Source organism: Stegostoma tigrinum, chromosome 2 (assembly GCF_030684315.1).
Source record: "Stegostoma tigrinum isolate sSteTig4 chromosome 2, sSteTig4.hap1, whole genome shotgun sequence".
Taxonomy (NCBI): Eukaryota; Metazoa; Chordata; class Chondrichthyes; order Orectolobiformes; family Stegostomatidae; genus Stegostoma; species Stegostoma tigrinum.
Window position 1 is genome coordinate 121,206,973 of NC_081355.1, and position 17,867 is coordinate 121,224,839.

At 44.2% G+C, this 17,867-nt stretch overlaps 1 protein-coding gene across 1 annotated transcript in view; it reads left to right on the forward strand.

The window, feature by feature from the left end:
• Window positions 1-15,632, forward strand: part of LOC125447038 (threonine synthase-like 1) — an 83,106-nt gene extending 67,474 nt beyond the window's left edge. Inside the window, exon 6 of the mRNA XM_059641980.1 lies at window positions 13,175-15,632. Within this exon, the coding sequence (XP_059497963.1) occupies window positions 13,204-15,462 (2,259 nt within the window). The 5' untranslated portion in view covers window positions 13,175-13,203 and the 3' untranslated portion in view covers window positions 15,463-15,632. The remainder of the gene's footprint in view (window positions 1-13,174) is intronic.
• Window positions 15,633-17,867: the final 2,235 nt, after the last annotated feature.

Genomic DNA, 17,867 nt, shown 5'->3' on the forward strand with positions numbered 1-17,867 from the left:
ACTCGAGCAAACCTTCCACCCAGGACATTGGTCCCCTTCCAGTTCAGATGCAACCCGTCCTTCTTGTACAGGTCCCACCTTCCCCAGAAGGCATCCCAATTATCTACATATCTGAAGCCCTCCCTCCTACACCAGCTGCGTAGCCACGTGTTTAGCTGCGCCCGCTCCCTGTTCCTCACCTCGCTATCTCGTGGCACCGGTAGTAAACCAGAGAACACTATTCTGTTCGTCCTGCTCTGCAGCTTCCATCCTAATCCCCTGAAATCACTTTTTATATCCTCAATCCTATTTCTGGCTATATCATTAGTGCCAATATGTAACACGATTTCTGGCTGTTCGCCCTCCCCTTTTAGAACCTTATACACCCGATCGGAGACGTCCCGGACCCTGGCACCAGGGAGGCAACATACCTTCCGGGAATCCCGATCCTGACCACAAAATCTGCTGTCGATTCCCCTAACTATCGAGTCCCCTACCACAAGTACATTTCTATTCTGCCCCCTTCCCTTCTTTGCCACAGTGTCAGGCTCAGTGCCAGAGAACTGACTACTGTGGCTTACCTCTGGTCGGTCATCCCCCCCAGCAGTATCCAAAATGGTATACTTATTGCTGAGGGGAATGCCCACAGGGGATCTCTGTACTGTCTGTCTGTCCCCTTTCCTCCCCCTAACCGTAACCCATCTATCCTTGTCCTGAGCCTTAGGAGTGACCAACTCCCGATAACTCCTCTCAAATTACCCCCTCTGCCTCCCGAATGATCCGTAGCTCATCCAGCTCCAGCTCCATTTCCCTAACACGGTTTTCAAGGAGCTGGAGTTGGGTGCTGTTCCAGCAGATGTAGCCAGCGGAGACGTGTGCCTGTCTCCCACCTGCCACATTCTGCAGGAGGAGCAAGCAACTGCCCTAGCATCCATACTCCACTTATCTGAACACGCACTCAGTACTAAAGTAGAAAGCTTAGTTCAAGTTGCTATAAAATTAATAACAAACTTATATTCAATAGAGAAAGTTTAGAATGAACCTTGCCTTATTAACTAGGTTAGAGGAGGAGGGCAGGTGGGAGACACTACAGTTGTAGAGTCTCTGGTTTAGCCACTTTGCTGATATATATGGTCACTGCTTTCCTTCCCGGCTGCCCCTCTGGTCCTCATCACTTCCGCTGCTGCTCCCGCTCCTTCTCTGAAAGAGAAAAACACCGCTGCCCGCTACCGGTAAGTAATTTTAAAAATAAACTGCTTTACCTTAGCTGCAGTCTTCCGGGTCCATCTTACCTCCGCTGCTGCTCGCACTCAAAATGGCCGTTGGCGTCGAAGGGTGAGTATTTATACTCACTGCTTTCCTTCCCGGCTGCCCCTCTATGCCTGCCTCTTTGTAGGTTACATAGAACAATCCCTCTACTGTAGCTATACAGGCCCTAACCCCACCTCTTCCTCCATTACATTGACTGTATCGGCGCCGCCTCTTGCTCCCCAGAGGAGCTCGAACAGTTCATGCACTTTACCAACACCTTCCACCCCAACCTTAAGTTCACCTGGACCATCTCTAATGCCTCCCTTACCTTCCTGGACCTCTCTGTCTCCATCTTGGGCAACCACCTAGAAACGGATATCCATTTCAAACCCACTGACTCCCACAGCTACCTAGAATACACCTCCTCCCACCCACCTTCCTGCAAAAATGGCATCCCCTATTTCCAATACCTTCGCTTCAGCTGCATCTGCTCCCCGGATGAGGCATTCCACTCCTGTACATCTCAGATGCCCTCGTTTTTCAAGGACTGCAACATCCCCCCTGCAGTGGTCGAGAACACCCTCCTGCATTTCCCGCAACTTATCCCTCATACCCCGTCCCGGCAATAGCAACCAAAAAAAGAATCCCCCTCGTCCTCACATATCATCCCACCAACCTCTGGATCCAATGCAGAATCCTCTGACACTTCCACCATCTGCAATCCGACCCCACCACCAAAGACATTTTTCCCTCCCACCCTTGTCTGCTTTCTGGAGGGAACACTCTCTCCGTGACTGTCTTGTCCGCTCCACGCTCCCTTCCAGCCCCACTACACCCGGCATTTTTCCCTGAAACCGCAGGAAGTGCTACACCTTCCTCCACACCACCTCCCTCACCCCCATCGCAAGCCCCAAGAAGACTTACCACGTCAAGCAGATGTTCACCCGCATCCAATGTAGCCTCCTGTACATTGGGGAAACCAAGCGGAGGCTTGGGGACCGCTTTGCAGAGTACCTATGCTCGGTTCGCCATAAACAGTTGCACCTCTCATTCATGAACCATTTCAACTCCCCCTCCCATTCTTTAGACGACATGTCCATCCTGGGCCTCCTGCAGTGCCACAATGATGCCACCTGAAGGTTGCAGGAACAGCAACTCATATTCTGCTTGGGAACCCTGCAGCCCAAAGGTATCAACGTGGATTTCACAAGCTTCAAAATCTCCCCTCCCCCTACCGCATCCCAAAACCAGCCCAGCTCACCCCTGCCTCCCTCACTTGTTTTCCCTCTCACCTATCCCCCCCCCACCTCTAAGCCACACCCCGATTTCCTACTTACTAACCTCATCCTGCCCCCTTGACCAGTCCTCCCTGGACTGACCTATCTCCTCACTACCTCCCCACCTACACTCACCTTTACTGGCTCCATCCCCACCTCTTTGATTTGTCTGTCTCCTCTCCACCTATCTTCTCCTCTATCCATCTTTGATCTGCCTCTCCCCCTCCCCATTTATTTCAGAACCCTCTTCCCTTCCCCCATTTCTGATGAAGGGTCTAGATGCTGCTTGGCCTGCTGTGTTCATCCAGCTCCACACCTTGTTATCTCAGATTCTCCAGCATCTGCAGTTCCTATTATCTCTGACCCTATTTTCTCTTCAGATACTGCCAGACCTGCTGGGTTTCCCTGGCAATTGCAGTTTTAGTTTGTTTCAGATCTCCAGCATCTACAGTTTTTGTTCTATTTATTATAGTTTGTCTGTCTTATGTTGTTGTTTAGTGTAGACATAAATTCAGGCTGCTTGTTGTTCCTCACACGGTCATTCGTCAAGGGGGTGGACATGGTGCTGTACGGCATTGCGTGATGCCACTTTCACATCTGCACCGTGCGTCAGTTACATATGTGGTAAATACATTGCAGGCACAACAACCAAATGGCCATATCTCAAAGTGTAACGAAATAGTCCTCAGTCAAGTCAAGGGAGACACTTTTCAGTCAGGGGCTTCTGACGCAGAAAATCAAGGAACATCTCTAATATCAGTCCAGGAGTTGGGTATGGGTATTGTGCCAGTTGGGGTGCATACCTCTGCAGTCCGGAGAATGAGCTTGGGTGCTCCCTGTGTGTCCAGCACAACTGGGAGTTGTGGTTAGTCAGCAGGAGAGCTGAACAGATCTGAGTTGGGTCTGGCCAGCCATCATTCGTGACTTCATCAAAAGGGCAATCGCATTGCAAAGACATATATATCATATAACCTGAAGGACACCACAACACTATATCGGTGTGTGGACCTTGGCCATTAACCTACTGTGTGATCTACAAATCCCGTCCCCAAGTACCCTTAACCTCATCCTGCAGTATGAGATATCCATCTTACTATTGGCTGTGATATGCAAGCAATGTATTGCAGCCTGAAAAGATTCACCCTAGATCTCAAAGTAGCAATCACTTTTTAAGTTCCCGTAACTTGCACATGCTGAACCACAAAACCCTAAGGATGGCTGTGTTCTTCATTTTCTATCTTATAGTTGCAGCTAGTCAGAATTTTTGCACATAGCTGATGTTGATAAGTGAACATATATTTCAAATATGATAATATATTTACAATGAAGTGTCACCCAGGTCACCTGTGTGCCCTCAGAAGGTTCGTTCATTCCATTCCCTCTACTACATCTCGGTGCAGCCTTGGGTTCAGCAGCTGTGATGGTTGGAGTCTGCCACACTGTGGAGTCCATTGGCCGTTGAATTTTGTTTGGGGAACCCTGAGGCTATATAGGGTTATTGGAATTAGATATGCTGAGTGTGTCATCCGTAGAGGTAGGTGTGCTCATGTGGGTTTGAGCTCCCACAGGACTGAGGGAGGCAGGAAGGTTAGAGGTGGAAGGCCAGCCATCTCTGGAGTATCCTGAGAGAAGATTTCCACAGTGTGCTGGATCTGACTCCATGGCAGCTGCCAGCCTGTCTAGGCAGGCAGCTAAATGCTTGCATGCCTGAGGCAAAATGGTGCCATCAGGTTTGGTGCAGTTCAGTTTGTCCAGTCCCTCCAATGAACCTGTCTGCTGCTCCTGTGTCTGATTGTTCATTTTGGTGAAATTCTTACTCACCGACTGGATGAGATGCTTTCTGCCTGAAGCTGAACAAGTATCAGGTTTCCAGCTGTCCTATGTATGCAGGTGCCTGGGGTGTTTCTTCCTCCAAGAACTGCAGAGTAATAGCAGTGATCTGCTCATTAGCATGTGCTCCCAACTCTAAGCTAGCTGAAGTATCCTTCAAGGTGTCAATATCACAGCTAGTGGAGGGTGCAGGGCACAGTCTTGCCAGTGAACCCATTGTGGGATCAGTGGCTTGTTTCCAGAAGTGGAGGCTGAAACATTTTGTGGTGCATGCTTCTTAGATGTTGAGACCATGCTGTTTAGATTGGATTTTTTTGTTCATCATGGATGAGGGCATCACTGTCTAGGCCAGCATTTATTTTCCATCCCTAATTGCCCAGAGTACTGCTAAGAATTGACCACATTGCTGTGGATCTGGAATCATGTGTAGGCCAGACCAGGTAAGGATGGCATTTTTCTGTCCTAAAGGACATTAGTGAACCAGATGGGTTTTTCTGACAATTGATAATGGATTCATGGTCATTAGACTATTGTTTCCAGATTTTTTTCAGCGCCTGTGGGAGACGAGAAAAAGTGATGAACAGCTTGGAATATTGGGCATGTTAAGACTACGTTTGCAGTGGTGGTAATGGGAGAGTATTACATCAGTGGACAGTGCTGCTTACTCAGTTGCTGGGACATGTTTGTTACAACATCACCCTAGCAACAGTCTCGGTCCTCTTGACGAGTGCCAGTATCCATTCAGTGTCGTGAGTAAGGAGTTGAATGTGGGGCACCTGACTACCTATTCTGACTTTCTCCACCCTGCAGGTCATTTTCTCCTGGAATGAAACACGGGGAGACATTAAAGGATAGTAGCTGGCACCTGCTGATGCAGGTGGTGAAAGGTGGTGAGTGTCCCAAGTGAGTGAGTAGGCAACAGATGGGGTATGCAGGGTTAGTAGGGAGTTTTGGCTGGGTGAAAACCAATGAAGGAAGATGTTGCATGAAATAGTGTAATGTACCATGAGGTTTGGAGGGAGATATGTGCATAGCAAAAATAAAGCGAGTATTTGGTGATAGAAAGAAGATAGTAGCATTTATTCTGTGTGAGCGGAGAAACTCATTGACGTTCTTGCTGTCTGCTGAATGTTCCTCAGGATTGTGTAAATGGCACAGACCCCAGTGGGAATTGTGGATGAGGCTGGCAGCATCTGGTGTGATGACCTCCTCTGCTAGTCCTAGGGAAGAGGAAGGCCGTCCTCCATATTTATCCAGGATCTCCAGCTCGCTGCAAGCAAAGCGGGAGGTAAATTTCCCCTTGTCTGCCATGTGTGGTGCAGAAAAAATATGCTGCGCAGAGCAGCTCCAGCCTGCTGACTGGATGCATGATTGCCTTTCAGTACGGTGCCCCTGCGACAATCTGCTTGTCACTTTCTCCAATTCACCATAGGCAGAAGCACTCACCAAAGCCAGGATATCCCAGGATCCATGACATTGGCTAGCACCGTACTGAAAGGCAATCATGCATCCAGTCAGCAGGCTGGAGCTGCTGAATGCAGCTTATTTTTTTCTGCCCCATACATGGCAGACAAGGGGAAATTTACCTCCTGCTTTTCTGCCTGTGGTGAATTGGAGAAAGTGACAAGCAGATTGTCAAAGGGGCATGATGCAGAGATAATAAGGCTGGTTCGGGACGAGACCATGAGAAAACCTGCTAGGCCTCACATTGGGACACCGTTCAACTCACTTAGAATGACAGCGATTTGTGGTTCAATTTAGCCCATAGTTTTAAAAGTATAGGTAAAAATTAAATGAGATTAATTGGGATTTTAATTGCAAGGGAAATTTAAGCAAGATAAAGAAAATTATTCAAAAGACTTTGAACTAACTATGGGAGTCATTTAATACTAGAACATCACTGAACCCTGAGTTAAGATTTGACAGAGAATAGCTCATTCCCAGGAGAAACTGCCAGGACTTGAAATTTGAAGAGTTTGCAATTTATCTGATCCTTGAGATAAGATTTACTCACTGCAAAGTCATTTCCTTATGTTGACCAATGGATACTGTGGAATTAGTGAAGCCAGTGACTTTTAAGTCAGTAGCAAATGCCATTGTAGAGACAGGTGGCTCTGATTCTGCACGTCACTGATTTGTAGAGATGCCCACTCTGCTGTGTAAACAATTGTATATTGATAATTGTATATTGTCGAAACTTTGCACTTCATTTATTTTTCAAAATATTGCAATTATATACAGTAACCGTTTTATTTAGCTTGAAGGCTTGATGCTTCTCACAGTCTTACCTGCACGTAGGAAAATGGTTTTGGTTGTTGAAGATCAGTCATCTCAGCTCTAAAACATCTTTGTTGGAGCTCTTTAGGATAATGTGCTAGCCCAACCATCTTCAGCTGCTTCATCAATAACCTGTCCTCCATCATAAGATCAGAAGTAGGGACATTTGGTGATGATTACACAATGTTCAGCACCATTTCTGACTCCTCAGCTGTAGAAGCAGTTCATGTTCAAATGCAACAAGACCTGGGCCATACCTAGGCTTGGACAGGCAAGTGGCAAATAACATACATGCTACACAAATGCCTGGCAGTGACTATCTCCAATAAGAGACAATCTAACCACATTCCCTTGATATTTGATGGTGTTACCATTATTGAATCCTCCACTAACAGCATCCTGGGTGTTACCATTGACCGGAAACTCAACTTGACTCACCGTGTAAATACAATGGCTACAAGAGCAGGTCAGAGGCTAGGAATATTTTGACGAGTAAGTCAGCTCTTGATTCCCCATGTCTGTCCACTAACTACAAGATGCAAGCCAGGATTGTGATCGAATGCTCCACACTTGCTTGGATAAGTGCAGCTTCAACATGACTCTTGAAGTTTGACACCATCCAGGACAAAGCAGTCCACTTGATTGGCACCAAATCTAGAAGCATCCACTTCCTTCCACTACTGATGCTCAGTAGCAGCAGTGTGTACTATCTACGAGATGCACTTCAAAAATTTTCCATAAATCCTCAGACAGCACCTGCTAAACCCACAACTGCTTCCATTTATAAGGACAAGGGTATACATGGGAACACCACCACCTTCAAATTTTCTTTTAAGTCTCTCACCATCCTGACTTGGAAATATATTGCCATTACATTACTGTAATTGGGACAAAATTCTCAACCCCTCTAATGGTATTGTGGGTCTACTGAAAGACCTGGGCTTGAATTGATCCTTTACCCAAAAGATAAATGCTGTGACAGTGCAGCATTTTGACAGTACTGATTGAGTTACACTTAAGCGTCTGCAGTGAGGCTGTAATTCACGTTCTTCTGACTTTGATATGTCTGCTCCTTATTTCTATGTTTCTATGCATTATGAATACTTGGCTGTGTTTCAGATGGTAAGTTATCTTAGAAGAGAGTTTGGCGTTCGCATTTTTTTGAAAGCTTAAAGAGACTAGTTAAAGTTTGGCTGTCTTTTTTGTGGGAGCTGAATAAATTTTTTTTCTAACTATTGGTGGAGTTTTAAAAGTATTGAATGCATTTTATGAATGGGAAGGTTTTCATTATTAATTATGTGAAAATGAGAACGATATCAGATTTTCAGAAGTGTTTCTTTAATGATCAAAGGACTCCTGAGGCCTGCTTGTGGTACATTTGGTGAATGGCTGTGGAAGTGACTTAGAGGGTATAGGGACCCACCATGGAGGGGTTGTTGGTGAAAGCTGGATGACCTAACAATGCTAAAAGGGACAAATTCACAGAGATCTAAGTTGGGTCTACTAACCAGCTTGCCAGCCTTGTGGCAGCCTGTGCTCTGCTCCCAAACCCCTGGATCAAAAATGCTGCATTTGGGATCTTGTATTTATGTGGGTTTGGCAAGTTTGTAAGTTTTTCAACTTGGAGTGACTGCCTTTGGTATCCAAAATCTGGCCCAAGTGTGTTTTCCAGTACAACCTTAGACAGCAGATGCTTTAAATTATGTAAATTTGTCATTAGTTAAATGGGTTTCGTACTTGACCAATTGAGAAAGGCCTTACCTGCACAGAACAGAACACCAAGATGTTTGAAATGACCATAAAAAAGGGAGGTGATGGTCTAGTGGTATTATCGCTTGACTGTTTATCCAGAAACTCATCTCATGTTCTGGGGACCAAGGTTCGAATCCTGCACAGCAGATGGTGGAATTGAATTCAATAAAAAAGTATGAAATTAGGAATCTACTGAATCATTGCTGATTGTTGGGGGAAAAAAAACCATCAGATTGACTAAGGTCCATCACGGAAGGAAATCTGCCATTCTCACCTGGCCTTTGTGTGACTTCAGAACCATAACAGTGTGGTTGACACTCAGATGCCCTCTGAAATGGCATATTAAGCCATTCAGTTGTACCATTTGCTACAGAGTCTTAAAGAAATGAAACCAGACAGATTACCTGGCTTTGATTTAGGCACCAGAAAAGACAACATCAGAAACAGCCCCGTTGACCCTCCAAAGCCCTCCTGACTAACATCTGAATGCTGGAGTCAAACTTAAGAGAGTTATCTCACAGACTAGTCAAGCACCAGCCTGAAATATGCATACTCATGGAATCAGACCTTACAGATAATGTCCTAGACATCACCATCACTGGATATGTCCTGTCCCACCAGAATGACGTAGCTAGCAGAGGTGGTGCACAGTGGTGTACAATTGTGAGGGAGTTGTCCTGGGAGTCCTCAACATTGATTTCGGACCTCATGAAGTATTGTGGCTTCGTGTTAAACATGGACAAGGCAACGTCCTGTTCATTACCAAATACTGTCCTTCCTCAGCTGATGAATTGCTACTCTTCCACGTTGAACAACACTTAGAGGAAGCACTGAGGTTGTCGCGGGTGCAAAATGTACTCTGGTTGGGCGATTTCAATGTTCACCACCAAAATGGCTCAGCAGCAGTACAACTGATCAAGTTGGTTTGGTCCTAAGAGGTCACAGCTGCTAGACTACGTCTGCAGCAAGTGGTGAGGGAACCAACGAGGGAAAAACATACTTGACCTGATCTTTACCAGTCTGCTGGCTACAGTTGCATCTGTCCATGACAGTATCGGTAAGAGTGACCACTGCACAGTCCTTGTGGAGATGAACTCCTGCCTTCAGGTTGAGAATAACCCTAGATAACAAAGTGTGGAGCTGGATGAACACAGTAGGCCAAGCAGCATCTCAGGAGCACAAAAGCTGACGTTTCAGGCCTAGACCCTTCATCAGAGAGACCCTCGAGACCCTCTCTGATGAAGGGTCTAGGCCTGAAACGTCAGCTTTTGTGCTCCTGAGATGCTGCTTGGCCTGCTGTGTTCATCCAGCTCCACACTTTGTTATCTTGGATTCTCCAGCATCTGCAGTTCCCATTATCACTGAGAATAACCCTATTGTGTTGTGTGGCATTATCACCATGCTAATTGGGACAAACTTCAAACAGATCTAGCAACTCGAGACTGGACATTGAGACACTGTGGACCATCAACAGCAGCAGAATTGTGGTCCAGCACAATCTGTAACTTCATAGCCTGTCATATCCCTCACTCAACCATTGCCATGAAGCCAGGGGATCAACTCTGCATTCAATGGAGAGTGCAGGAGGGCAAGCCAGGAACAGTACCAGGCATACCTGAAGATGAGGTGTCAACTGGTGAAATCAGCAAACAGGACTCCTTGCATGCTGAGCAGCAAGTGACACTTAGCAATTCCACAACCAACTGATCAGATCTAAGCTCTTCAGTCCTGCTTCATCCAGTCATGAATGGTGGTGAACATGAAACTGGATGGGCAGATTCCAGAAGTAACCCCATCTGCAGTGATAGAAGAGCCTAGCACATTAGTGCAAAAAATAAGGCTGTAGCATTCGCAGCAGTCTTCAGCCAGAAATGCCGAGTGGGTGATCCATCTCGGCCTCCTTCAGTGGACCCCAGCATTACAGATACTAGTATCCAGCCAATTTGATTCACTCCACATGATAACAAGAAATTATTGGTGATACTTGATGCCGCAAAGGCTGCGGGTCCTGACAACATTCCGGCAATAGTACTGAAGACTTGTGCTCCAGAATTTGCTGCTCCCCTGGCCAAGCTGTTCCAGTAGAGTTACAACACTGACAGTGTGGAAAATTGCCCAATTTATGTCCTGTACATGAAAAGCAGAGCAAATCTAACCCAGCCAATTGCCAGCCCATCACTCTACTCTCAATCATCAGTATGGTGATTGAAGGTGTGATCATTAGTGCTATCAAACAACACCTGCTCAGCAGTAATCTGCTCAGTGGCGTCCAGTTTGGGTCCTGCCAGGGCCACTCAATTTCTGACCTCATTACAGCATCGGTTCAAACATGGACAAAAGAGCTGAATTCCAGAGATGAGGTGAGAGTGACTGCCCTTGACATCAAAGTTGCATTTGACTGTGGCATCAAGGACCCCTACCAAAACTGGAATCAATGGGTAGCCGGCGGCAAACTCTCCAGTGGTTAGAGCCATACCTGGCACATAGGAAGATGGTTGTGGTTTTGGAGCTGAGTCATCTCAGCTCCAGGACAACTCGGCACGGTGGCTCTGGTTAGCACTGCAGCCTCACAGCTCCAGGGACCCGGGTTCAATTCGAGCCTTGGGCGACTGCCTGTGTGGAGTTTGCACATTCTGCCCGTGTCTGCATGGGTTTCCTCCGGGCGCCCCGGTTTCCTCCCACAGTCCAAAGACACGCAAGCTAGGTGGATCGGCCGTGCTAAATTGCCAATGCTAAAGTGTTCAGGTGTGTGTGGGTTATCGGGCCATGGGTCTGGGTGGGATGCTTCAAGAGGCGGTGTGGACTTGTTGGGCCGAAGGTTCTGTTTCCACACTGTAGAGAATCTAATCTAATCTCTGTAGGTGTTCCTCAGGGTAGTGTCCTAGGCCCAACCATTTTCAGCTTCTTTAACAATGACCGTCCCTTCTTCATGAGGTCAGAAGTGGGATGCTTGCCGATGATTACACAACGTTTCGCACCATTCGCGACTCCTCAGAAACTGAAGCAGTCCATGTTCAAACAATATGCAGGCTTGGGCTGACAAGTGGCAAGTAAACTTCATGTCACTTAAATGTCAGGCTCTGACCATTACAAATAAGAGACAATCTAACCACCGCCCTTGACCTAGGGGTTATCATCGACCAGAAACTCTGCTGGACTCGTGGCTACAAAAGCAGGTCGGAGGTTAGAAATACTGTGGCAGCTGACTCACCTCCTGACTCCCCAAAGCCTGTCCAGCATCTACAACATGTAAGTCAGGAATGTGATGGAATACTCCCCATTTGCCTGGATGAGCGTTGCTCCAACAACACTAATGAAGCTTGACATCATCCAGGACAAAGCAGCCCAATTGATTGGCACCACAGTCATAAACATCTACTTCCTCCACTATCGACACTCAGGACACACTGCTGCTACAATTTACAAGAGACACTGCAGAAATTCACCACATATCCTCAGCCAGTACATTCCAAATGCATGACCCCTTTCATCTAGAAAGACAAGGTCAGCAGATACATGAGAGTACCACCTTCAAGTTCCCCTTTAAATCATTCAACCGGCCTGACATGGTAATATGTCACTATCACTTCACTGTTCCTGGGTCTAAATCCTAGAGTTCCCTTCCTCATGACATTATCGATCAACCTACAGCAGGTGGACTGTAGCAGTCGATAGGTCAACTCGTCACCACCTTCTCGAGGGCGGCTAGCTTTGGGCAATAAAGATAACACGGTGTGAAGCTGGATGAACACAGCAGGCCAAGCAGCATCAGAGGGATAGGAAAGTTTGACATTTTCGGTCTAGACCCTTCAGAAAAATTCAGAAAATTTTTGGCAATAAATGCTGGCTAGTCAGCAATGCCCACGTCTCAGCAATGAGGATAAAAAATAAAAGTGATTAGATGTCAACAAGCTTGCGTTTAAAAATATTTGGGATTGTATAGTAAAGAATTTCACAGTTCACTTATGGAGTCATACACAATGAAAACAGACCCTTCGGTCCACTCAGTCCATGCCAAACGCAAACCCAAACTAAATGAGACCTACCTGCCTGCTCCTGGCCCATATCCCTCCAAACGTTTCCTATTCATGTTTTTATCTAAGTGTCTTTAAAACATTGTCCTGTATACACCTCTTCCTCAGGAAGTTCATTCCACATGTGAACCACCCTCGTGTTAAAATTTGCCCCTCATGTCTTTTTTAAATATCCCTCTTCTCACCTTAAAAATATGCCCCCAGTCTTGAAATGCCCCAATCTAGGGAAAAGACACCTACCATTATCCCTACCTATATGCTTCATGATTTTATAAACCTCAATTTGGTGACCTGTCAACCCCCTACTCCAGGAGAAAAAAGTCCTAGCTATCCAGCCTTTCTTCCCACACCTGGCAACATTCTGGTAAGTCTTTTCTGAACCCTATCTAACTTAGAAATGTCCTTTCTATAACTGGCCATAGAAGACCCCTCACCAGTGTCCTGTACAACCTCAACGTGACTTTCCAACTCCTATACTCAAAGGACTAAAGACAAGTGTGCTAAGTGCCTTTTTAACTACCCTTTCTACCTGTGATGCAAACTTCAAAGAATTATGACCCTGAACACTTAGGTCCCTCTGTTCTACAACATTACCCAAGGCCCTACTCTTAACAAACTGACAAAATAGGAAATGCTACAACAAATCTAGTATTCAGTTCTGTATGTATTTATTGATTTTATTTGTTGTTTCTTTCAATTGTACTTGAAGAAGATTAATGGTGCTTTAATATTGTAGTTACTGTAATTTAGAACAGCCTTTTCTTATTATTTTAGGACACATCCTTGTCTGACTGAAAAGCAGAATGCCCGGTCTGATGTATACAGGTATGTGTCATCTGGTGCATAGACTCTTTCACACATGGATATACAATCAGTCTTTAATTCCTTGCCACAGAAAGGTCGCTCTAACATTTCTAAAGACATTCCTCTTTTTAAAACCTGCTAAATCGATGCAATCTACGATGCTGTCTACACCCAAGTCGATTGCTGGTGAAAAGAACATTGTTCTTCTTGGTGCTCCTGGTGCAGGGAAGACAACAGTAGCAGTGTTTCTTGGTCAGATTACTGGCCTACGTGTGATACATATTAATGAGACACTTGAAAAGGCATGGCATATGAGTGTTGCTCAGAAGCTGCAGGAGGTTGGTGAGGAACTATTTTTGCAAGAGGAGGGGGAAATCCTTCAGAAGCTTTCAACAGCCAGAAGTGTTATTTCTCTTACTGGATCCAATCCAATGCATCCCTCTAGTATGTACCATGTTAAAAAGAAAGGAATAGTGGTTTACCTTGATGTACCTCTTGAAGATATACTGGAAAGACTTGGAGGGATGAATATCGACCATATTGTTGGGCTGAGGCCTGGTGTTTCAATGCAAGAAATATTTCAGTCCAGACAACAATTTTACCATCAGTGGTATGATGTACGTGTCCTCTGTCAGGCTGGTGACACAGCTGAAGCAGTCGCTGTGAAGGTACTTGATGGTATAAAGAGGTATCATGACTCTAAATCAGGAATATTTCTTTCCACAAGAAGTATAGATAAAAACGTTGACTTCATGCAAAACCCCAGCTTCTTCACTGATGTTGTTATCGATGGCATAGCTTTAGATGGAGGTCTGTTTGTGCCTGCAGATCCACTTCCAGAATTGACTGCTGGAGAGTGGCAAAGATTGGTTGAAGCTTCTTACACTGAGCGGGCACAAGTCCTTCTTGAGAAGTGTATCCATCCTAATGATGTGCCAGCTGTCAATCTGCGAGAGATAGTGATGAAAGCATATGGACAAAACTTTTCTTGTAACGCAATAGCACCTGTCAGACATTTGAGTGGCAGCCAGTTTCTTCTTGAATTGTTTTATGGACCCACAGCTTCCTTCATGGACTTTGCATTGCAGATGTTACCACAGCTATTTGCATTTTGTATGCCTAGAACTTGCAATTATCTAATTCTAGTAGCTACGTCTGGGGATACAGGGAGTGCTGTTTTGGATGGTTTCCTTCGCCTCAGTGATACTGACAAACAAAGAATTGCAATTCTCACATTCTTCCCTGAAGACAGAATTAACCAGCTTCAGAAGGCACAGATGATTAGTTATAAAGCAGAAAATATAAGGTCTGTTGGTGTTAAGTCTAACCTTGAGTTCTGTCAAATGATTGTAAAACAGATATTCACAAATCCTGTCTACACAGGCTTCCTAACTGTTGAATATGGTACAGCTTTGTGTACTGTAGACTCAACAAACTGGGCTTGTTTGCTGCCACAGGTCATCTATCATGCCTCTTCTTATCTTGATCTAATTAACCAAGGTGTAATTACCTTTGGAGATCCAATTGATATTTGCATTCCCACAGGCAACTTTGAGAATATATTGGCAGCAGTATATGCAAAACGTATGGGGATTCCAATTCGTAAATTTATTTGTGCTTCTAATCAAAGTAGCACACTGACTGATTTCATAAGGACTGGCAAATATGATTTGAGGGATGGAAATGTGACTGCTTTTCCTCTGACATTAGATGTTCTGAAAGCCTCCAACATTGAAAGATGTTTACACCTTGTTTCACAAGGTAATGGATTGCTGATGACCAAGCTATTTTCCCAGCTTGAAGAACAATATTACTTTCAGGTGCCAAATCCTTTACTTGAGAGAATTCAACATGATTTTGTGTCATACTGGTGTTCGGAGGGAGAGTGTCTAGATGCTATCTATTCTGTTTATAGAGCCACAGGTTACATTCTGGACCCAGACACTGCTATGGCAAAAGTGGTAGTGGATCGTGAACATGATGGGACCTGTCCTGTTGTTATTGTGTCAACAGCTCATCCTTGCAAGTCAGCAGCTGCTGTGCTGCAGGCTTTGAAGGTTAAAGAAAAAAGTCAGCGACCCATTGATCAACTGCAGATGTTGAACTCCTTAAACTCCATGCCTTTAATTCACAGTGCTGTGCTGGAAAGGATTAGAAAGGCTCACACTCAGGATAACCAAATATGTCCAGCTGATCCAAGTGACATTATGGCCAACATAGAAAGATTTATTTATCAGAAATTCATATATGTGACGTAAGTTTGTTCATGCTTTGATGTTGACCTGTAAATTCCTAACTCATCATGATCTAAGGTTGAAGAATTTTTTCTGCTTAAATATTTCAACATTTAAAAATACAACATCATTTTATGTTGCTGGAGTACATTTAGTGTTATCACGTTAAAAATCGATTTGTGAACTTGAGACATCTACATCCACTGTGCTTTCCGGCTAATATAATTAAAAAAACAAGTGTTTCAACTAGGTTGAAAGCAATATGTGATAACATGGTGTGAAGCTGTATGAATACAGCAGACCAAACAGCATCAGAGGAGCAGGAAAGCTTGACGTTTTGGGTCGGGACCCTTTCTTCGAAGAGAAAGGGTCCTGACCTGAAACGTCAAGCTTTCCTGCTCCTCTGATGCTGCTTGGCCTACTGTGTTCATCCAGCTTCACACCATGTTATCTCGGATTCTCCAGCATCCGCGGTTCCTACTGCCTCTGAAAGCAATATGTACCTGTTTCTGTGAATTTAAGTGGAATATTTTCCAGTTAGAGGTCATGTGGCTAACAACGGCCACAATATCATAATGTTTGAATAAGTATGTTAAAAAAAATCAGAAAATAGAGAAGGTAAAATGTTTAACTGGTGAAGAGCTCATTTGTGTGACTTAAGAAGGGACCTAGCATGGATAAATTGGGAAAGGCATTTGCAGGATGAAGCAGTAACTATGTAAAATGAAAAGTAGATATTGGTCATATACAAGCTGGACATATTCCTTGGAAAGAAAAAGGTAAAAAAAAAATCCAAAGCTAATACACCCTAGATGAGATAGAAAATAAAAGTTAAAGCTGGAAAAGGATGCTTATGACAGACTTTGGAGACAAGATTTTGTTAATAACCAAGAAGATTATGGAAAGTAATAGAGCAAGTTCAGATAGTTTTATAGAAAGCAGAGATGTTATAAAAGATTAGTATACAAAATTAATTTAAACTGAGTAGTTTACAAATATATGACACTTAAATGGTTAGCTAAGAAATAAGCTGACCCAACCAAGAACCTATAGGCAGAGGCTGTGGCAAAAAAAATATTAAGTAATTGTTTTGCATCGGTTCGCAAAGCAAAATAAGCTGAACCAACCAAGAACCTATAGGCAGAGGCTGTGGCAAAAAAAACATTAAGTAATTGTTTTGCATCGGTTCGCAAAGCAAAATAAGCTGAACCAACCAAGAACCTATAGGCAGAGGCTGTGGCAAAAAAAATTAATTAATTGTTTTGCATCAGTTCGCAAAGCAAAGAGACAGTGTGAAAATTACAAGAGAAGAAGACAGATGATTTTCAAACAAGATATTGATTAAGAAGATTCACTAAAAAGATTAGCATTAATGAACCCTGCTAAGTTGCCTAGCCCAGATGGACTGAATTCTAAATTGCTGAAAGAAGCAAAGGTAAAAATTTGAGGCAATGACCATGTTCTTTCAGTCTTCACTGGATGCACTAGTATAGCTGGAGACCATAACGTTGCTGATACTGCATTGTAACTCAAAGGGGACAGAGAGGGAGTCAAACCTCCAAGTCAATCAGCTGAACATTCAGGTGTGACAGTGTTATTGGAGACCTCTATCAGAAATAAATTAAATTTCAGTTTGTAAATTTAGACAACATAGTGGCTTAGCAGTTAACGCTACTGCACCTTATATTACCAGTATGTCTGTACAGAGTTTACATGTTCACCCCGCGTCTGCATGGGTTTCTGTTGGGTACTTCGGTTTCCTCACCTAGTCCAAAGATGCACAAGATAGGTGGATTGACCATGGTAAAATCTCCCATAGTTTCCAGGGATCTGTAGGCCAGGTAGGTTAGCCAAGGTAAATCTAGGGTTATGAGGATAGGGGGCTGACTCTCGGAGCGATTTTCTTCAGAGGGTCAGTGTACACTTAATGGGCTGAATAGCCTCATTCCACACTGTAATATTCTATAAGACAAAGGTTAACCGATGCGAGTTGACGTGGATTTGTGAAGGGCATATTGTACCTGCTTAATATGACTGAATTTTTTTGGTAGGTATTGAATAAAGTATGACACAGGAGGCTTGTTATGAATGAAAGACCATGGAATTACATGAAAGGGGTGGAATGGATACAGATTTGGCTGAGTGACAGAAAGCAAATAATGACAGTGAATGGAACTTTTTAGACTGTGGAGGTTATTTGCACTGATATATGTAAGAAATCAATTTTAAATCCATTTAGTATTTGCAAATGACAAAGATTCAGTGTAGGGACCAGCATTCAAAATAAGCAGATGACATAATAACTTGACAAAGTATTAGATCAGAATGAGGATATTCGGAGATCTTGGGATGACTTAGACAGTGTGGTGCAATTTGAAAAAGATATGCATTTACATAGCACTTTTAACAATCACTGGCTGTCTCAAACT